Genomic DNA, 24,088 nt, shown 5'->3' on the forward strand with positions numbered 1-24,088 from the left:
AAATGATTTCAGCAAAGAAGACAATCAAGAAAATACCACTAGAGTTGACATCAATTAAGTAAAACGTAAGGTAAAGAGACACCTCAAGCATGGGAAATTATACATAATAATAAGTGCACTAAAGAATGTCGTACGAATAAACTCTACGGGCACCAATGTAAATGTAGAATAATCTAATAAATCAAGTCTCTTGCAAGTATGTTTTACCCAAAATGTTATATTTTTAACTTATTTTAATTTTAATTTGATATCATTTTGTATACGCTAGAAAACGTGGAAAGGAAATGCTTAGGAAGCAAGGAAACAATTACATCACGTAACGAGAGATTTGTAGCAGCAGGTATGTTTTCATATTAGAACCCTGAGATTGACATGTTATACTTAACACCTTTATCTACGTTTTAATTATTAGCACACTTGCCGTAAACAGGGTTAACAACTTTTCATTTTGTTGTAATTTTTCTTCCCTTTATTTTCTTTCTTTTTTCTTTACTAGTCATTGACAAGTCGTTTAGACTCAATGTTAAAAAATGTCCCTTGGTATCATGTTTTGTTTAACTATAGCTTTGTCTATTTTTGTCCTCCCAGGTTTTGTATTTTATTCGTATCTGGTAAGATGGGCAAATCATAAACATGAGCAATAAGTTCAAAGAAAAACAAAATAATGTTGGAAAAGGCCGTATAAACTTTTCCCGCACTTATTTCTTACAGTGATATATCTCATTTGAGTCACTTTGCATCAATAAGTTGCAATAATTTAACTGGTATACTGACATTCGTGATAACTTTGTGGCGACAACATCACACCTCATACGACGAGCATATTCGTATGGACTTGTTTATCGTGCCTCGCTGAATTTCAGCTACGATTCTATACCATCGCTATGCGTAATCCGTTACACTTCAGTGAGACACGACAGGTGGGTCCATGTGAATATGCTTCGTGGATGAGACGTGATGCTGTTGTCACAAAGTTAATACGAATGTCAGTAGAATTTGATTATTTCAACTTGTTTGAATAACTGGTGATTGATTTCATGCACCGGAAATGATCTGATAGGATCAACACGAAAAAAGGCAACGAAAAAAAGTGCAAATAAATTTGTTATAAGGTGCATGGATTACTAATGTAACCGTGAACTTTGAGGCACAATGTAAATTATGTGACTCTTATCGATGTCACGATCATGTTTTCCGCTACAAACATTAGAAACAGATACTTTGTGTGTAAAAAGAACATTTTATGATCACTGTGCAATTTCGCTGTCCGTCTTCTACACGTTTAGAACTACTGAGATGTAGATGCAGCTCTGATGGGCTCCAGTGTATAATTATGTAAAATTGGTAGTTATTTGTTGTGTTTTTATCAGTACTATTGAAAGGAAAAATGTTGTAAATTATTCAGTAATTGACAGTATTTCTTCTTTCGATGATACTATAAATTAATATTTCGATACTAATTACCAATTTACTATTTCCTCTTTTGGATTGACCTTCACTCCGAAGTAATATCAGCATAATGATGCTTCATCATATACAATGCACTCAGCTGATCTTAATTAAATTGTAATATCCTTGTATATCGTTTCTTTTGGTATAATTACATATCCCTATATTATCTATATTGGTATTCTATTGACCCTAAAGTGAACCAAAAACTATAACTATCTCGCAGTGGAAGTAGGATATTGTTCACTCCATACCAAGGTCTAGGACCAATCCAAAATTAGCCCTACTCACTGAATGACACAGAGGAGGTTAGGCCTACAATCTATTGTTTCAGGGAGGAAACCAGTGCTATGTAACTGTGTTATCGCCTATTCCATTGGTTGAAAACAGCGGATGCTTGCTACACTTGCTGGTAGAGGATGTACAGTTAAATTAAGTTAGCCTGCTAAAGGATGTAGAGGAAACTCTAGCTTGTCTGCCTTGATTAGACATAGGGCTGTATGTACACACTAGAAACTGAACGTGGTTAACTTAAATGGTCTGCAATGCGTTTATGATATGATATATCTCTTTGACTTCACAAGACTTCGTGATGCTAAGAGGTTGGTGCAGCAGCTTCAACACCGGGTACAGGAAGTAATCATATAACGGACCAACCTGCAACCTGTTCTATACAGCGTCGCGTGGAGGCCTCAACTTATTATACAACCAATTAAAAAAAGTTATGCATATGTATTGAATATGCGAAAATTGGCGTGTCAGTAGTCAAAACACTACGAGGAAACAATCTGGAGTGTGTCAGTAATAATATCAAGACGTCACGTGACTACTATTTCCGAATAAGTTGAGCTTAGGAGGGCGTTGTCGTCCCCTCCTTAGAACTGTGCAACCCTGTGGCGATTAAGCACTTGCAAAGTTTTATTTGAAACTATTTTGCTAGCTCTACATTACAAACTTGACGAAATGTTGTGATAGCCGGGATTTATATAAACCAAACAGGAGCACACCCTATGTCGTCAATGATGTGCCCTATTTGATATACATTTGGGCCTTGACTTTGCTGGCTGCTTAAGCTCTGACATTGTTGAGGAAGATATACCAGCAACCAAGATGAAGGCGTTTGGATCACCCATCAGCTTATTTGCATCATACATTCTGGTGTTCTGCTCATCATACATGGTTAATTCCCTTGCCAACAGTAAGTTTATATGCATAATAAACATTGATAACTTTATCTGTCACTTCACATGTATAAGGAATACGGTATCTGCTTGACTAGCTTAGTAAGATGCAACAAGTGCGTTGTTAACCATGTGTTAACAGGTACCTGGGTATTGTGTACGTGAGTTGCTAGTGTTTATCATGCTTTTTAAATAAGAAAACTGTTAACTTTGCATTTTGCTTTGCCATGGCTGATAGTGTAAATATATTTACATCAGACTTTGTAGTTTTTCTTTGAATTTAGAGTTTTTCTTGCCTGTATAGAAAGTAACTGTAATTCTTAACGTGTTTTCTAACTTTTAATTTAAAGATGAGAAATGGATTTCTGATATTTCCTAAAAATTAAATATAGACCTATATTTATATCCAGTGAAAATAAAACAATTTCGTTATTGCATCGTACCGACCTAATGATGTATATCAATAATTGTAGGTTATATAAGAACATTATTTTTCTCCAGGTTTCCCTACCAATTGTTAGGCTTTAATAGGAATAGAATGAGCTTTTTAAATGTCACTATTCGAGCTTTCCAAGCTTACCGTTGATATTATATAGGCCTATAGCAATAACTTGGTTAATAGCTCAGAGTTTATGTATAGATCTTGTGTAACCAGTGCGTAATTCCTGACATGTTAATGAAAATTAGCCTCGGAAAAGAGGAAGCGGGTCTCAAATTAGATCCCAGCCAATTCGGTAGTGCTTGATTATTGGATTATCAACTGTGTTCATATAGGTTTGTACCATGTGTACTGGGCGACATGCGTAGCCTTTACAAAAATTCGATTCAGTTTCAACAGGCTAAGCTTCGCGGCGATTAACAGCAACATTTTTACAAAAAAAGGATGTAAATTTTACGCGATTTTGGTATCTTTTACACGCGTGTTTTATAAAGATTAGGCATATATTTCTCTGTATCCGAGACAATGTAGGCATATTATTGTCTCGGTTGATCACATTTCCATTTTCCTTTCAATTTACGAAGTTTTTACATATAGGCCAACAGTTCGTATATACAGTGCGCAAAAAGATTAAGGTACCAGTTATGTTCACCCCTGTATATCCTAAACAAAGACAAATACCGGGTATATGCAAAAATTAAAACAGACCTGTTCTCTTTAGCTCTGATTAAGAAACGGTGATCTAAAACCTTCGGATGAAACGAAGTACTAATCTGTAAAAGCACGGCACTAGTTTTAATGTGCTGAATGGAAAGCAGGGCGCTAGTTTTCTTGTTCGAGAACGCTTTGTGTACAAATCAAGGGCATGCAATGGAGCAAACTGCAACCTTTGAATTTTTTGACTAGTTTTAATGTGCTGAATGGAAAGCAGTGCGCTAGTTTTCTTGTTCGAGAACGCTTTGTGTACAAATCAAGGGCATGCAATGGAGCAAACTGCAACCTTTGAATTTTTTGACTAGTTTTAATGTGCTGAATGGGAAGCAGGGCGCTAGTTTTCTTGTTCGAGAACGCTTTGTGTACAAATCAAGGGCATGCAATGGAGCAAACTGCAACCTTTGAATTTTTGTGTCTTCCTTGGGTTTGTGGATCGTCGTGTCTGTATTTCTTGAACGATGAGGTCTTAAATTCGAGCTAAAAGATTGGCTGCTGATTCCAATTAGGACATATCTGTCTTTGTTTAAGATATACAAGGGGTGAACATAACTGGTACCTTAATTCTTTTGCGCACTGTATAATGAACTCATTTGAAAACTAACATGTTTGATTCATTATGAGAAATGATTTTAACACAAGTATCCACATACCAAATGCATACTTAAATGACAGCCAGCATGGCCAGTGACAAAAAGTTCTTCTAATTCAATGATCAACATAGTCTATGTCATTTTGAATAATGTATTATTTGTAAATCATGCATTTTGATGAAATTCTTCAGAAGATGCATATAGCCTACTTAATAGTAAAACATAGAGAAATTAAAACACTATAGTCCATATACCTTCCTTGCGTCAGTAAAGTAAAATAAAATTATTTTGAGATTTTCTCAAAAACTGTTAATTTTTGCAGATCATCTGTTATGCTACAGTTGGATTCCTGGCACCATTTCCTTTTAATATATATACTTTTATATACTTTTCATCAGTACATTTAGAAATACAATAAAAAACAAAATCTAAATTACTGACTCGAGGAAGGTATACAGACTATAAGCTTTATCTTTTAAGATGGAACTACTTATAATTCACTTCGTAGTTTCTCTTTTATTCAAAATATAAATAGGTTGATTTTTGCTTCTAAAACGAGGAAGCCACTTATTATTATTAGGTTAATTTATAACAACTAATTTGATCTAATATCGCGGTATTGATAATTTCCTGCCCCGAATAGGAAATAGTATCAAATTACTTGCGCTTGAATCTCAAACACACTATCAACCAGGACACGGTTCTTTAGTCCCATTTACCTTTGGATGGCATGTGAATGGATTGGGTACAGCAAACCGTACTCCACAATGTGAGGTCAGCTTCTAAGCCTTGATTGGTGATTGGAAGTCAGTCAACTTTGCCGTTCAATATGATACTATTTTGGATTAGCTTTACCCGTATAGGATGAAAAATTAGTTAAGAGGTATCGCATATGATGGGATCCGTATAGCTTCTGAATATCAATTGTAATTTAATATGTAAGTGTCATTTACATATTTTTAAAATTGTAGAAATGTGTGGGTTTATTAATTTTTGTACTTATACAAATAGTATTTAGCAGACCCGATATCTTGTCTGAGATATCGGGTGTAATAATAATGGTAATAATAACACTAACAATAATGATGATGATAATAATATTAATAACCCTAACACTAATAATAATATAAAAATAATAATAACATTAATGATAATAATTAATAGTAAATAATATAAACGATAATAATAACAATAATAATAACACTAATAATAATAATAATAATAATAATAATAACAAAAATAAAAATAAAAATAAAAATAAAAATAAAAATAAATAAATAAAATGATAATATAATACTATTGTTATACTGCTGTTATTGGAATTCCTGTTAATAATGTATTAATGTTTGTTTTAACTTGTACGTTCTGGCTTTGAAGATTTCGTGATCCATAGCCTCATCCCCCACTTTTCTCCACACAAAAAAATAATAATATACCACCGGATTGCATGAAACCTCTGGCTTCATAGTGTTGGTGTGCAAAAAAATTCTTGCAGATTCATTCGTTTAGTAAAAATATGGTCAAATTTGTATTGACAGCACAGCGGCCTAAAGAGCAAATATACATAATCATCATGATCATGCATAACTCGAAACGCAAAATCGGAATCATCTGAAATTTTGGGAATAAGCTTTTTTGGTGAACAAGCATATCATAAAAGAGCATACTACCAATCACCAAATAAGTGTCTAACTTGTGATGTATCTAGTCAAAAGAAGTTGTCAGCGAAGTGCTTTTCAAGATATGAATTAAAATAGACAGAAAAAATAAGGAAAATAATAAGAATTTAGTATGCTTTGTCACTTATAAAATATGAATGCCTAAATCAATTTTAGCAAATGAGGTGTCATTTTAAAGCTTGCAAAATGCTAGAGCAGATATACTGTACTCAAAACTCACAATTACCATTTGACCAATGTTATTAAAGAAAAAGGAGCAAAATGCTAAAGCAGAAATACTTAACTAGGGTGACCAATTCTTTTCGAGCTTTGCTCCTTTTGGTTTACCCGTCATGTAATTATTAATTTCGCTTCATTGTACTTGTACAAAAACATGGTGAAATAATAAAAATGAAACTGAAACAACATTTGACCAATGTTATTAAATAACCGTTTCACGATGGGGAGTACTTGTACAAGATGCAAAACAATAATGTAAAATAATCTGCTCAAAATAAACGGAATTAAGAGCACAGTGGTTTCATATGATTTTTAATTAACTCGCTATACTATACGTTGCTATGGTTTTTATTATAATTGCAATATGATATGACAGGATTATCAATGAATAATTTTGCTCATCCGAATCACTGAGAATATTAATTAAAATCATTATCTGCATGGTTCAGTTGGTACTGCTACTACTATAATAATGTAGGCTATTTGAAAGTACAAGATATATTAAGACACGCGATTCGCGCAACAGTGTCAAATCGTGATAATGAAAAGTTAAATATTGTTCGACGGTCATGGTTAACTTTTATCGAAGGCTAAATATGTATCCTGACACTACCATCATTTCACCATTACAGGTTGACATTTGTATTAGATAACAATACCCGGTGGTACTGCTCGGGTGAAATTATGGAAGTGTGGGGATGTAAATTAAACGTACGCTTTCAGTTAACCATGTTTGTCAAACAAAATTACACTGCAAAAAAATAATGTTATTATTTTTTGAATGGAACATGCAGTGATTTAAGGAAGAAATATTTCTCAGCACATTGGCGCACAATAATAGCGAATAATTGATATGATTGTATAGTAGCCAATATACCAACGTTAACCAAAACAGTGGAAAGAGTAAACCAAAGAATAACAGGGAAACGGAAGTGGTGACAGAGTTAGCATACCCCTACTATATGGCCTTTTAAACACACTGTATGCCTTTCTCGAGTCAGTAATTTTGTTATTTTGTGATTTTGTTATTTTATTGTATCTCTGAATGTAATGATAAGGCGTATATAAAAGTATACATTTTCAGAAAGGAATGATGCAAGTTAAGGAATCCAACTAGCATAACAGATTCCTGCAAAATTATATAGTTTTTGAGAAAATCTCAAAATTTGATATTACTTTGCTGACTCGAGGAAGGTATATGGACTATATTGAACCGCTATAGTGTCAAATCGTGATAATATGAAAAGTTAAATATTGGTCGACGGTCATGGTTAAGGGAACAACCCAAAAGTTCGATGAAGCCCTATAAACGAAAGTCCTTTCGTTAGGGAGGGAGGGGGTTCAAAAAGTCCGATTACGTTTGTAAAGAAGTATAGTTATAACATCGGTCAAAGCTGATCTTTTTTTAAGGATTTAATATATAATTGTAAAATTTTAGTATTTTCTGAAGTACGATATCGACATTTTAAAGTGGTTGCTTCAAAAGAATTTCAAATAAATATAGAGTGCAGTACTCGCAAACTGCAACTTGTAAGGTCATTTTTAAAGCAACTGTACCGCACTTTGATTCTTTTTTATTTGAAAATCCAGCAAGTCCTAATTGTTTATGAAGAAAAATATTTCAAAATAAAATAGAATTATTGTTTCTTAAACGTGATCAATATCCTAGCAATGTCGCAACCCTTCACGACCATAGCGACGGCACTGTGCCCAATGAATACGGGTTGGAATTTTCGATATTTGACACTTACGTTAGAGGGGAGGGGGAGGGGGTTAGCCTTCTAACGAAAGGACTTTCGTTTATAGGGCTTCATCGAACTTTTGGGTTGTTCCCTAACTTTTATCGAAGGCTAAATATGTATCCTGACACTACCATCATTTCACCATTACAGGTTGACATTGTATTAGATAACAATACCCGGTGGTACTGCTCGGGTGAAAATATGGAAGTGTGGGGATGTAAATTAAACCTACAGTTTCAGTTAACCATGTTTGTCAAACAAAATTACACTGTACAAAATTAATGTTATTATTTTTTGAATGCAACATGCAGTGATTTAAGGAAGAAATATTTCTCAGCACATTGGCGCACAATAGCGAATGATTGATATGATTGTAGAGTAGCCAATATACCAACGTTAACCAAAACAGTGCAAAGAGTATAAACCAAAGAATAACAGGGAAACGGAAGTGGTGACAGAGTTAGCATACCCTACTATATGGCTTTATACCTTTCTCGAGTCAGTTATTTAGACTTTTTAAAAATTTGCAATCCTAATATGATATAACATATATTTATTATTATTGCCGATCTATAAGAGTGTTAAAGTACTGGACGAGGCGTAGTCGAGCCAATATTTCTTAACTCATAGCGAGACCAATAAATACTGGGCGTAAGGCATCCAGTTTTATCATTATTATGTTTTGGATCCAATATTTTCAAACACTTGGATTCATCAAAACATAATATTAATAATGCAATTAAGGGCGCTGTCCCCGAGCTATTAAGAACTCTTTTCAACATGTTCAAGTGGCAAAGACTACAAGTGGCAAAGACTATTATCACATAATTAATTGCGTTTGTGTTATAAATTAAAATGCGCACGAAGAAGACATTTAAAATAATTATTATTTTCCTTCTTATTCAAAAACTTTTAAGTGATTCATTAGATTTTTACTTGTTGCATTTAATTGTTAAGGATGCTATTGCTATTAGCACCATTACGTATTAATTTGTTAAATGATTTGTGCGTACCTTTCCAAAAAAACCAGCACTATAATATTAGTTGTGTAATGTTTTATCACATATTCTGTATAGGATCTGTGGTTTTATGCAGATAAAAACTATGTAATTCTCAATTTCCGGCAAATTAATTGTAACGGGCACCAGAATGGCTGGTCTTAATAATAGGAGCATAAATGTTTGGAAGAATAACTAATTATTTCCAATGGTGGAACCTGGTGAAAAAGTTTGTTTATTTAGAATAACTAATATAGAGAATACAATAGATAGTTAGATAATAGTGTTAACAAATATATAAGAGAGAGAGTGAGGATAAAACTTTTAGGACTTAATTTAATAATGTTTACTGAAGGAACTTAGTGAATAGGCTGGGATTTAAGGTATTTACATTTTGCTTATCTGACAACAATAGGGCATTCTTTACTTTCTGGAAGCTTCTCATCTCTACCAACTCTTTTTCAAGTTTTTAAAATAGTTTTAATATGCATTATATTTTGTATTTAGGTATAAGAGGTATTCTGTTAAAGAGGTTGAAATTTAATTTTGTTTGTCTGGGTTTGTGATACACAAGTCACTTCCATCTGAGCCTCCAACTGCTCAACATCAACACCAACTTCGTCTTAATATCATATTATCATTAATTGCATCCATCTTCAGGAATATTGTTTATAGTTATTATTATCATATTAAAGCCGGAGCACTAACATCGTATATCCATCAAGTCTTCCATCGTGTCTATTTATTTATTGCGTAACGAAATTTCCACCCCGTTACATTGGCGTCTTCAACGTGGGGCCTGAGCAGTTTTCGCTTGTTGATAAGTACATTTTGTATCTTCAACGAATTGGATCAGGGCACCCACGACCCTCGAAAGCATCATGATCTCTGGTATTATATCGCGGCTTGAAGCCTTGGAAACCGAAGTGAACTATCTTCGTCATCTCCATCACCTTAGACAGCGTTCAACTCCATCATATAGGCCTACAGGACCAACATATCTTGCACATCAGATATCAGGACATGTAAAGTGGTTCAATGTTAAGAATGGATATGGCTTCATCACCCGCGATGACACTGAAGAAGATGTGTTTGTGCATTGGCGTGGTATTACTAAGAACAACCCTGCAAAAGTTCAATCCAGTGTAGGCGACGGTGAAGCAGTTGTATTTGACATCGTGCTTGTTCCAGGACGCACTCCTGAAGCCATTCACGTCACCGGCCCTGGAGGCATATGTGTTCTTGGAAGTAGCTATGCCATGGACAGACCATGTTTTAATCATAATGTACAGCATCAACCTGCTTGTGTTGCTTCTCATACTCAAACTGATCCAACTGATGAATGTCATGCAACTGAACCAGAAAGTGAACCCAACCATGTTGATAGTGATAACACTGATGATATGTTTGATTATAATTCTGACGATTTCCCCTGTGATACAAGTGATGTATTAAGTGAACACTCTGTACCTGATAACTTGCCGCCAGCTGATGATATTGTTCCCATAGTTGATACTATTTCTGAAGAATTACCTCCTGAAGATCTACCATCTGAATCTAATCGTGACTCTGACTCTGAACTGATTTCCACACCAACAGCTATTAATCATGCAGCAACTATTGATAATCACCTCGTTAGTGAACATGAAAAACATTCTATGTCTCAAGCTTGGGAGAAATTGAGTAATTTACAGACTGATGATTGTTGCGACCAGTTGCTAGACAGAAAGTTTGATTTTCTTATATTGTGTCAACTGGAAGATATTTCCCGTCGTGTCTCATCCCAAGATATTTTGGAAGTATTATTATGTTTATGCCAACACCTTCTAGAAATTGACCACCATGGACATCTTACTGATATTATACCACCATTTGTGACTGTACTTAGGAAATATCATTTTTTTCGCCCATCTGGATATGATGTCATTAACACCCACCCCTCGCATCACACTTTATATAACCCATCTGAAACGACTCTCACACCATACTCAGACTCTGAAATCGCGAATGCAACAAGTGCCAACGCCAGTAAAATCTTCTGCAATCATCAACATACTAACATGGAACAATATGGACATTTGCTTGATGAATTATGTCACCTATTTTACATAAGTAAGGAACAAGAACTCATCGCCACTACGTTGTACAATTGCTATCGGAGATGGAAGATATATTATCGGCGAGCAGCAGAGCAACAAAAGTAAACTGACTTTTGAAAACACTTCAAAATGACATTATTTGCTTAAGAAATTATCATAAAATATTAAACTCCTAAGTAGTGTACAATTTACATGATTTTATCATCTGAAGATTTCAATAAAATGTAGAGGACAACATTTTCTCTGCAGCAGGGGTGAGCATGAAGAGTATGTATTCGCCACTATACGACCCCTTGGCTGGTTATATTCATTATCATATTCAGTGTATTTAACTCCAAATTTTGTATTCTTAAAAGTGGTATTTTTTTTTTATCATGGTTTAATTGTTTATTGCTTTCACTGCAATTTAAAAAAATTATTTATGTTTTATGTAGGCCAAAGGAGTTCAGTTGAGCATCAGTGCTAACTGCTCACATCCAATTTCTCTTCAAAACAAGAGTTTTTGATAGTCTCCTGTTATTTTACAAGTTCATTGATTATCATTTTGCCATTTTTTTTTCCACCATATGTTTAAGTGTAAATAATGTTTTATGAATTGATTTGAACAGGTTTCCAAACTAAACCTATTGTTGTGGTATTTTGTGTTTTGGCATATTTTAGATCATTACCAAAAGTGATTTAATTTGCATGCAATCGTCAATCCAAAATTATCATCAAATCATCTAAATATTTATTTGGCATACATTTACCAACCTATCTTTTTCATAATTTATTTGTCTTTAAACAAACATGCCATTTGATATGACATAAATTATGAACCTTAACATTGTGTTCATGCATTGTGTTCGGAAACATATCATAAAGATTATGGTTTGCTATATTGTTTTTAAAAGTTTTATAATATTTATGGATCTATTTGGTTCACTATTTTGTTTGAGTAGCGTAGGTTATACAAATTAAACCTATATTTTATTAATTATGTTTTTGGCATGAGGATCACAGGAAAAGATGATCTTAATTTGCGCAACATGTCATCACATTTTTTTTTTCAAATAGCTATTCACCAAAGTTTTATTATTTTATGATATCATGTCTCATTCTTTACCATGATATTGACCTTTATTAGTTTGTCATTTATAAGGCAGTCTTATTTGTTGAACCATCAATCATGTTTTCTATTTTGTTCTTGATTTCATTGTCAGGAATATTAATGATTAGTTAACTATGTATCCTCCATCTTAAGTTCATAAAATTTATATTGTCATCTTATAATTTTCTTGACTGCCACCGTATTATGCAAAGTTATTCACTTGTTTCTATCCATCATTCACATGTAAGTTATTATTTTGTTTATTTTGATTGCGTTATTTTTTTTTTCACATGACTTAGTTGATTAAAGAAATAGAATCAAAAATGCATTCTACCTTAATATTTTGTAGGCCTTTGGTTTCTTTTTCAAAATTACTTTCCATCACAATGATCATCATAAAAAAAAAACAGACTTAATTTCCATCATATTCATATTTGTTTTGTTTTTTACATGTTAGAAGATAGTAGTTGTATTTTGTAAGCTTCTTTTGTCAATAGTTAAGTGTTTTATTAATAAGTTTTCTTCTAAACATTCATTCCTTTGCGAATTCAAGTTTTTTTTGTTAAGTCAGATTTGGTTGTGGCCATGAAAGTTAAAGGCTTATTGATTCTTTTATTAATACTTAGGATTAAACAGCAAAGTGTACCTTTTGGATTTCACACCAAATTAGCTTGTCATAATGCAGTTTAAATTGAAAAGAGATAGTTACATCACTTAAGTATATGCAGTCATTGTGTACATAGATCATTATGTTTTTGTTGAAATTTGCAACATTCTTCAAATTATCATTTTACAAATTTCATGTAAAATGCCGAGGACGTCATTTTCTTCGCAGCAGAGGTGAATGTAACGGGCACCAGAATGGCTGGTCTTAATAATAGGAGCATAAATGTTTGGAAGAATAACTAATTATTTCCAATGGTGGAACCTGGTGAAAAAGTTTGTTTATTTAGAATAACTAATATAGAGAATACAATAGATAGTTAGATAATAGTGTTAACAAATATATAAGAGAGAGAGTGAGGGATAAAACTTTTTAGGACTTAATTTAATAATGTTTACTGAAGGAACTTAGTGAATAGGCTGGGATTTAAGGTATTTACATTTTGCTTATCTGACAACAATAGGGCATTCTTTACTTTCTGGAAGCTTCTCATCTCTACCAACTCTTTTTTTTTTTTTTAAAATAGTTTTAATATGCATTATATTTTGTATTTAGGTATAAGAGGTATTCTGTTAAAGAGGTTGAAATTTAATTTTGTTTGTCTGGGTTTGTGATACACAAGTCACTTCCATCTGAGCCTCCAACTGCTCAACATCAACACCAACTTCGTCTTAATATCATATTATCATTAATTGCATCCATCTTCAGGAATATTGTTTCTATACTTATTATTATCATATTAAAGCCGGAGCACTAACATCATAGATCTACCAGTTTCCATCTGTATTATTTATTTATTGCGTAGCGGAATTTTTCCACCCTGTTACATAATATTAAACCATTTTAAGTTTCCTATAGGGTTTATATTGTCTGCTAATCTCAATTATACAAAGTACTAATTTACATAGTGTAAACAATTTGTTATGTAACATTTCGGTAAGGGCACCATAGTGTTGTCTTTAGCATGAATAAGGATACTAATTTAGCATCATAACGTTGTGTAAGAACGTTTTCTATGATATTTTCGCAATTTAATGTCTCTTCTTTAATTGTTTATGTCAATTTAGGGTCCAAATTTTAATTTGATTACATCTGCTCGATCTATATCTTTGATAATTTGCCTTATTAAATTACAACACTTCTCGTAATGCATTTTGTTTTGTTTTCCACAAAAGGGGTAGCAAGCAAATCCGAGTTCTTATTGGCGAATTGTCCAAAACTTAATCAAAGGAGTTACAAAATATTACGAAGTCCATTAGATGTAATATTCAGTTGATAATTTGGATGTTACACGATCACTTCCATGACCCATGGCCCCTTTGCTTAGCAGTGCCTAGCAACTTATAGCAAATCTGAGTGTAACAAAATCTGTTACAACATGAGAAACGAGATGAACTTGCTATAATTGTTGTTCCTTGTTATGTAAATGACACAATTTTACATACATACATACACACCCCACCTGTATTCACTATTTATAAATAGCTATTTATATATCACCATGGGGTACATGGGCGCAGCCATTGCACAACATCGTATCACCAAAGAGTATCTAGATAAGCATTCACTCCATACAAATGAATAGGAAAACAAGATGTCGGTATTCATGTATTTTCACAAAAATGATATGGGCCAAAAATCTGAAGATTGGGGGATTCTGTAACTTACATAGGTTATGAAGAACTGATTTTAGAGAAAAGTTACCGAAAGCGTTTTAAAATTTACCGAGCGCCATTCATTTTATAATGGCTTTTATTCGATAAAACACACCCAATTTTGAGCGACTAGTTGCTGAAGTCAACAGACTTACCATTGGAAAGTACAGGAAGACCACCAACTGGCTAGAGGTCAACTCTCCAGACATACTGGCGCCCAGCCAAAATGGCAACCTCCATTTCTCTCTATCAAGAATTTATATATTGCAATTTATAAATAGTGAATACAGGACTGCCTACGTGATTATTTCTGTCTGGATAACGGCTATACATACAAAGCTATTATGCTCTTCTCTTGAAATTAAGGGAAGGGGTATGAACGTTTGGACAGTATTTATTGTGGGACATTAGAGCACATCAGAATTGCGAATATCGAATTGCATTCTGAATACGAAGAATGTCCTTCTGATATTAAATAATTTTGATTTTTTGAAATTTGCAATGTACACATTTTATGGCAAATGATTAAAAATTGATATTTTGATATTTAACAGTACTCGAAGTAAACTTTATAAATCTGATGATTTATACTTAAAGTGTATGTAGGTGGGATGAAAAGCCGACGATCAATTGAAAATTTTGACCCTTCGTATTGCAGATATGGATATTTTTTTCCCAAAACACCAAAAAAAAAATTATGTCTTTTGGGGAAAAAATCCATATCTTCAATATGAAAGGTCAAAATTTCCAATTGATCGTCGGCTTTTCCTCCCAGCTACATACACTTTAAGAATATATCATTAAATTTATAAAATTTACTTCGAGGACTGTTATATATCAAAAATGTGAAAAATATCAAATTTTAATAATTTGTCATAAAATTTGTATTATATCGTGAATTTCAAAAAGTTAAAATTATTTGATATCAGAAAGACATTATTCGTATTCAGAATGCAATTCGATATGTCTGATGTGCTCTCATGTCCCACAAAAAATACTGTCGAAACGCTCATTCCAGATCCCTTAATAACACAAAATTTGGGCAAAGTATCATGATTGTGCATGGCGATAAAATTAGATCATACTTAGATTATTTGTCAAATAAGGTAACCCCGAGTATAAACGGTAGTGTTGTTAAACTGTCTCTCTTATTGTTCTTTTCATTTCTGCAGGTGGTTCACGATGCAGAAGCAAAGACAGCAAAGGAACCGAATTCATTGTAGGCTTTCTGGATACCTTAGGCGCAGACAACACCTATCCGTCCATGTACGTTGTTGGAGCATCTCGCACTCGAACTGTTGTGAACATCGATGCTCCTGGAATGAATATGAGGAGTATTATTGACGGAGGTGCTCCTTATAAAAAGTTGGAAATAACTGGTTCATCGGGACCCAGTTCTCGAGCAGTGCTGGTCACTGCTGATCATGATATCAATTTGTACTGCGTTGATCAAGGTACCTCGATGGATTCATACTTAGCGCTCCCAACTGATGTACTAGGAACGGAATATTACGTGGCTTCTTACACCGTTCCAGAACGGATCAGGAGACAGGACAGAGGATCACAATTTATGATCATGGGAGTTGAACAAAACACACGAGTGGAAATTACTTTAAAGGGAACTGCAATGCACAATGGACGGACGTATCAAAGAGGAACACCACTTAGCCTATCCATTGATAGATTACAAGTACTGCACTTTCTTAGCGAAGATGATGATTTGACAGGGACGCATATAATGTCCGACGCACCTGTTGGTGTGATATCAGGCAATAAATGCGCTGATGTACCTGCTCGTAATTCATTTTGTGACCATCTAGTGGAAATGATCCCACCTGTTAGTACATGGGGACGAAAGTTTATCACGAGTCCTTTAAGACTTCGTACCGCAGGGGATGTCTTTCGCGTTATTGCCAGCAGGGATGGCACTATAGTAGAGATTGAAGGTGCGGGGACTGAAAGAAGGCGTCTAAATGCTGGTGAGTTCCAGGAGTTTGATGTGGCTTCTTCTGATAGTCGTTTTGTTAGTGCCTCCAAACCAGCGCTGTTGATACAGTATAGCAAAGGAGGAGAGGCTGATAACACGCAAGCAGATCCTTTCATGATGCTTGTGCCGGCAATAGAGCAATTCCCTCGGGACCCCGTGTACTTTGTTACCCCTTTATCTTCTTCCCCACCATTCAGTCATCACGTCAATGTCATTGTGGATTGTCAGAAAACGGGGGCGCTGTTCCATAACATGTTTCTGATTCCGGAGACAGCTTTCAGCAGGCTTACACAGCTGCGCCGAAGGGTTGGAGATCGCGAATATTGCATTGCTCAAATGGATTTAGCAATTGGTGAGCACATGCTAGAACAGCGTGAGCTTGACGTGCAATTTTCAATAGTGCTGTATGGATTTGCCACCTCAGACGGTAATACTCAGACAATAGGGGAAGTTGCTTATGGTATGCCTATTGGATTAACGTTAAATGACAACTCTTGCTACGCTAGTGATTCTATAGTTTATGATACTTCTACGCAACGAAATAGTCGACAAACAGGACCAGGAGAAATCACCCGTGCCGGAGACGGACCGTTTGTCAGTTTTCCAGGGCAGGGAGACGTGTCTGCTCCCGTTGCACCTTCTTACGGCGCAGGACAAGAGAAATCGGGACGGTACCTCATGTTGGCCATACTGATAGGGATGTTTTCCTTGTCACCATAGTATTTCTGGTGGCGTATATAATTATTTTGAAGAAACGGATTAAGAAATTAGAAGCAGAGAGGAAAGGATATAATCGAATTCAAGTGAGTCAATCTATGATGGTTGGCCCTGATGGATATATAGGGCTTGATGGATCTCAAACTGGTGAAAGGGATTACATGACGTTGAACCAGCCACAAGGTTTGTGGCGTTTGGGACGAATTCGCAGAGTCAATGGTGAGATACAAAAAGCAACTCCGCGACAAAATGTGAACAATGTCGGCGCGCCTACGCAAGTCAGCACGACTCAGCCTACTCGTACATCAGTTCATCAGAAAAGTACAAAGGACCCTAGTCCTCCGTCGAGTGTGTCCAGTACTCAAGAGCGGTCAGTTCGCAATCCTCATGACATGGACTCGGCAATACCTTTAGTACGACAGGCAAGCACTCGAAGTCAACCACCATGCTCAAGTCGGCATATGGTATCGCCACCACTTCGCCAAAGCAGCTTCCGAGAAACCGCTATTCCGCCACGTCGTAAACTTAAAAATTCGGCTACAGACAATCAAATCAATTACAATGCTAGTAATGAAACCTCAAGGCCTAAAGGAATTCATTTACGTCGAAGTGTTAGTCAGACGGAAGCAACTGCTCATTATTGTGGCCCAAAAAGCTATTACTCAGTGCCCAAAAACATGAAAAACGACCTTTTCATTTGGCTTTATACGATCGACCTCGTAAAAGAGCAAGTAGTGTCGAGATTACACCAGGACTTCCACCCCACGACGTTATTTTTCCTCGACACGATGATGGATATATGAGTATGAAGGACCCAAGAACTTCTGTTATAAGTCACGGCAGTTCTGTCGTGTCCAAAGACTTCTCATCGTCAAGTCCCACAAGTGGGATTTGTGCCGATTTTCCTTCGAGTCCCACCAGTGTGGCCCCTTTATTAGACAATAAGAGTTACACCAAGGTACCTGATGAAAATCATAACAATGCCAATGATGCACGAGGAGGTGGGGATGCTGATTCCATTGATTACACGGAACTTGTATAATTAATTAATTTTGTTTTCATATTTATTTCTTTATCAAAGTGTATACATGTATTTGTGTTCTAAATGAAATCTTTGTCGTTTTGTTAGTGGCAATCTGGCAAATTTGAATTTCTGTATGTGTAAAGTCAAACACTTTTAATGTGTCTGTACTATGTATAGATGTACAAATTGATTATAATTTATGGAATATCATTCGCCAATCAGTCAAATGTAATATATTTTGTCTTATTTGTGAATGGCATCGTATTAATACAGACTTTTTACTTGAAAACTTGTTATAACATGCCATAAAATGGTTACAAATGTTCTTAATGAAACAGAAAGGTAAATAATAAGCTCGGAACTTTGTTACAATATAGATAAGACCTGATAGTAATCATTTCCGTTGTTTATGAAATAAAAGACATGATATTATTACCAGAAGGGCTTTCATTATAGTTGCCATGGTTGATGTAATCAATGGTATTAATGTACTATTTTCACTTACATTTATATTCAGAGATCCGTCATTCCCAAACTACTCTAGTCCCCACACATTTTTTTCACTTTTAGAATATTTACTAAGGGACCATTCACAAACACTTGTTGACGTTCATTTTTCATGGCCAATAAGGGGCCTTGAAAATAATTTTAGGTCAGAAAGGGGGGCCCAGGAAAAATGTGTGAAATTTTCTTTTTCCATCGGGCCCCCCTGTTACAAGTGTTTGTGAACGGTCCCAAACGTAGTAACCCTAAGCAATGTGTTTTCATGTCAAGAGAAACGCGTCTTAATTCTTTATGCCCGAGCATAAGGAATTCCACGCTATTCTCCTGATTTATCAAGCATTTTTAAAGCTACTTCAGAAAAAGTTACAGATTTTGTATTGGACCTCGGCAGATCACTAGAAGTCCCTTTAAGGGAATTTTGACGGTTGGTTTAAAACAATACAATTACTACTTCATGAATGACATGTGTAAAGTGGCGTCTACATGTCGTACAAGTTTACAAATTATACAGCTTATGATAATTTACATGGATGATTCATGGTATGACCAATCTGATGTACCACAGATAGCATTAGTAAGGTTGTTGTTAAAGCTTTGGAGGGAAATGTCATCGCTGCTACTTTAAATTACTTCTAAAATGAAAAATGAGTCCAGCAGGTTACCACAGTGATACATTGTAGCTATTCGTACCCAAACATTTCGTATTTCTATTATAAGTTTTAAGCTTAACATCATTGTAAATGTACTGCTAACTTTCCGAAACCGTTTAAAGAATATGAACATTTTCCATACATATCACGCCAATTTACGTAGTTTTACGGATATTTTTGCTGTAAATTTTCCGTGAAATTGTAGCACAATTATTTTACAGTGTATACACAATGTTTCGAACATTAATTAATGCTGCAATTTTGAAACCATTTACTATTTTCCTGTTTACAAAAGTTCAGTGCTGTACTTAAATGGAGTAAGAGATCCATGATTTACATTAATCTGGTTAATTTGTGGTAAGAAATCACACTTTCGGAGAATATTAGATACACGGCTATTTGCTGTAATTTTAAGGACATTTCCGGCAGTGAAGCTAATTGACCTGTTCTGGTATTAATCATCTTAATTCTTAACTTGCTGTAACAATATGGAATTACGTCATATTCTAATAACGGTAATTTGCATAGTTTGACAAAAGATTTTTACGAAACAGTTCCGACAAATTTGCTGGAAAAAATCCGTAAAATCACAGCACAATGTTATTTTACATTGCATTCACTTGGTGCCTGTGGCAGTACTTTGTATTTTTGTGCCTAGATATTATATGATAGGCGCCATATAAATCATGTTGTGAATGTATGTAGCACTGATCCTGGAAACCTCTCCAGGATCTGTGATGTATGTTAAATTGCGCAGGGGGACGGAAAGCGACTATTCAACGGCTGAAGTGTTCCATTCCAATACAACCAACAAGGAAAAAGTTACAAAGTTTTTAAGAATGCATAGAAATGTTTGAAACTTTGTAGCTTGTGGTTCAAGAATCGTAGGCCTACAAGAATGAGTAAGGGATGAATTATTTGACCGTCGGTTAAACCGCGTTCCAATGTTTAGAACAATCAATAGAAACCGGCTCCAACCGGTCTTAACCGGTGGTCGACCACGGTCGAGGTTTGATTTCATCCCTAATGGAACGCTGTAACGGAAGAGGTACCCAAATATTCTGAAATTAAGCTTTGCATAAAAGTGGTTCAAAAGTAGTCAGTAACTCATTCAACAAAATATTGAAAGTCATGTTTAATTACCGAAGGTTTTTAGAACAAAATTACTGTGACGGTGACAACATTTGTGAGATAATTGACTGCGTGTCTCACCTACATATCGGAATGGTTCGTTATAGTGTTAAAATGTTCTGAAGGCATTCTTGAGTGAAAGAATTTAAGGTGTCAAATAAACGTCCGATTGAAGGAAATCTCGGATTTGTTATTAGTCAATGAAAACCCGCACTATTTGGCAAGCATTCACCCTCTTAGTTGTCGATGAATAATATTATTGGTCATGCCAGCATCAGTCTGAAGTAAGGAACATGAAAATAGTGCTTATGTGTTGAGGCATTATGAAAGTAAAACTCGTAAGCTACGAACAAAAAGTATATATTGTTCATCTAGGAAAAGAGTACATAAATTTAAAACTAAGCAATAATTAGGTACATTTCTCTACATATATAAATACAGTATCTTATTCTGCACATTGTGACACCTCTTTAGATCTGCTACGATCTCTACAATAAGTATCTGAATGGGTGAAGGTCAGATTTTAAAAATGGCATATACGGTAGTTAACAAAGAGAAATGGTTCCATCCCGGGGTTCCATAATAAAGTGGAACCTGACGACTTAACACATTGTATTCAGTCAGTCTTTTTTGACACAATAATGATGTTGTTTCAATTTATTCTCTGTACCTTCCACAACGTTGTTCAGATCTAAAGAAAACTGAAACAAATAAGCAAAAGAATGAACTGAAGTTTGTCATTTTAAAATTCAATCTTCACCCATTCAAATGCTTGTAACTTTGCTTGTCAGAGATCGTAGTTGAAAGAGGTGTAAAAATACACAGAAAAAGATATTGCATCTATTGAAAATAATAATTTATAAATAAATTTAATAAATGTATCCAGTTGTTGTTAAGTTTAATTTTATGGGCTCTTTTGCAAGTAGGATTACAATGTATAAGGATACTTTTTGTGCGTAGTTTAAGAAAATTAGGTTTCTTTCTTAATTGTTCGCTTTCCTTGAATGTACATCGCCTTCTGTTTAAAGCAGTAAGTTACAAACCATTACAATGTATGCAAAATGCTCATACTTCTTTGTCAATTTCTAACGATTACACTAAAACATTGCCTCCGTGTTTATAGTTAAATTTCATACACTCTGAAAAACAACATTCCGAAAAGCTCTTCATTTGTTCGTCTTAAAAGGAACCGTGACATGATCTTTGGGTAATTCAAAGAAGATTTAAATGTAAAAATATCCAGAACTGGTATGGTTCTCCTGAAGATTCTTGAAAACTCAGGAACTTAAATTGCATCAAGGTTTAAACAAGCTATTAATATAAAATCCCATTAATAGAAGATTAAAATACAAGGCATAGTGCGAGTATAATAAGTTGCATTGCATATTTGTAGGATCACAGATTCTGTCTTTCCATGATCTGTGATAGGTTGGAGCGCGCCAAAACAAAGTAGCCGCTACGTAAGCTACTATAGCGACGTAAGATACGTTGCTTAATTGACTCCATGCGTAGTCTCGGATATCGTTTAATCAGAGGCATATGGTTTAATCTTAATGCGACGTCAAGACTTTGATTCGATTTGATCGGGAAGAGTAACTTATTTGAGTCGTAAACTACGTTTATTCATGTCTAATTCCCGGTATCATTGCTTCGTTTAGGTCAAATTTCTAGAAACCTGTCAAAATGCTGGCACCCTATCGACTACATAACGAACGATAATACATAATTATCATGATTAGAGTGACTTACTTTTAATTAACTAGTTTATAATAGAGATACTTATCTTAGAGCAAACTTGATTTGAATTGTCTGTGCTCAAAATTTAACATTTAATCACAAAACAGGTCATTTCAACTGACTAATTTAGATAAGCTCAATTAGACAACCCAAATTGTATCAATCGACTTTGCCATTAGATATATTATTAGGCTTGGAGGTCAGCTTAACTTTACTTTCCTAATTTAAATACCATGCTTACAGTGTTTTCTACAGGCTATGCTTAATTGTTGACGAATATATCCCCATTTAGCTCCCTAAGCTAAATTAGGCGCCACCTTTGTAATCTGCGGGTCGCTGCCTGTTTGTGAATATTATTAATACTGCCAATATTTATGTGTATTTTCTTTTAAGCTCAAAGTACTGACGCTAAGTCGCTATATATTTAAATTAAAAAGAGTACTTTATAATGTTTATTTGTTTATAGTGGCAAAATTATATTTCCTACAATTACTATTTTAAGTCTTAATTCGCTGATTAAGTTTCCAGGAGGGAAAGGGTTGTAATCTACCAACTTGAAACTACACTGTGAAAATGTACTGTAATTTAACGAACACTGGCAGGGAGCAAAGTTGCCAGGACTGTACGTAAAAGAATATGGAAATTATTCATATTCTTGGGACAATTAGTACATAGTTTTACAGATTTTACGGAACCGTTTCTACAACTTCGCTGCCGGATGGTAGATTACAACACTTCGCATAACTTTCCGTCAGAATTTTTCATATTCTTACGATAAGTTAGTTACACAGTCTTACATAAGATTTTTACTGGACAATTCCAGCAACTTGCCGGAAATTTACGTAAATTACAGCATTTTTTATACTGTAGTTGTAAGCAAAGTAACTATGTAATGTATTAAAGTGTAAATAAATTACAAACTTATATTGATGTCTTTCAATTTGAAGAGGATATGCATGTATACATAACATGTACATTGTATGTGAAATTTGTGGGTGGTTTTTGTTATGTCGCTTGATCGAAAATCAGATACATTTTCATTATGATGAAAGTTTTTGTTTTGGAAACAAGTGAAAACAATGCAAGAAGGTCGGAAGTACATAACTGCATAATAATAACAAAGCACTTGCGACTTTCTTGCACTCAACTTTATTTGGTGCTAGTGGTCCGGTTAAATTAATTTCCAAATATCATGCTAAAGCTATTTTTAAGTGGCGTAGTGCAAGGTGTGCCTTGATCACCACTTGTGTTAATTCTGTGTGTAGATGAAGTGGTTAAGTTAAACGCCACACGCTACACTAAGACTTGCTTTTTATTTTCTATGCTCTATCTGTAAAAGGATGTTACATTTATCACGTGGTATACCTTGAGCAGTATTTTTTAAATATCAAATTTGACGTCTTTTGTACAACAAATCTACAGTTAATTGCACTGTACTTTTGATCCATTAACATAATTGTTGGGTTTTTTTAAAAATTTTAACAGGGTCTATTTATATATACTAATTATTTTGATAGTCAATAAACATGCAAAAATTCAATTACAGGAAAAAGAAAATCCAATGTAATTGCAGGAAAGGGAAATATAATGCAATATGTTTAAAATTACCATAATTATTGTTTTATATAATATCAGCTGCAATTTGAATAAACTTTAAGAAAGAAAAAAAATATGTGTCATCGCAGTTATTTTATTGCTCAAATTGTACGTTTTGCCAAATAGTTACGAAAGAATAATAATATTTGAAAAGTGATATTTACTGTCAGAACTTCATAAATCAGTTTCTTTTGGAGACGATGTGATCCTCAGCAGTGGGTGT

At 34.5% G+C, this 24,088-nt stretch overlaps 1 protein-coding gene across 1 annotated transcript; it reads left to right on the forward strand.

The window, feature by feature from the left end:
* Window positions 1-1,666: 1,666 nt before the first annotated feature.
* LOC140152855 (IgGFc-binding protein-like) lies at window positions 1,667-21,812 on the forward strand. The gene is made up of 2 exons (XM_072175379.1): window positions 1,667-2,647; window positions 15,692-21,812. The coding sequence occupies exons 1-2, from the start codon at window positions 2,560-2,562 to the stop codon at window positions 17,224-17,226; spliced, it is 1,623 nt and encodes a 540-aa protein (XP_072031480.1). The 5' UTR covers window positions 1,667-2,559; the 3' UTR covers window positions 17,227-21,812.
* Window positions 21,813-24,088: the final 2,276 nt, after the last annotated feature.

The sequence above is a fragment of the Amphiura filiformis genome, chromosome 5 (genome assembly GCF_039555335.1).
Source record: "Amphiura filiformis chromosome 5, Afil_fr2py, whole genome shotgun sequence".
Classification (NCBI taxonomy): Eukaryota; Metazoa; Echinodermata; class Ophiuroidea; order Amphilepidida; family Amphiuridae; genus Amphiura; species Amphiura filiformis.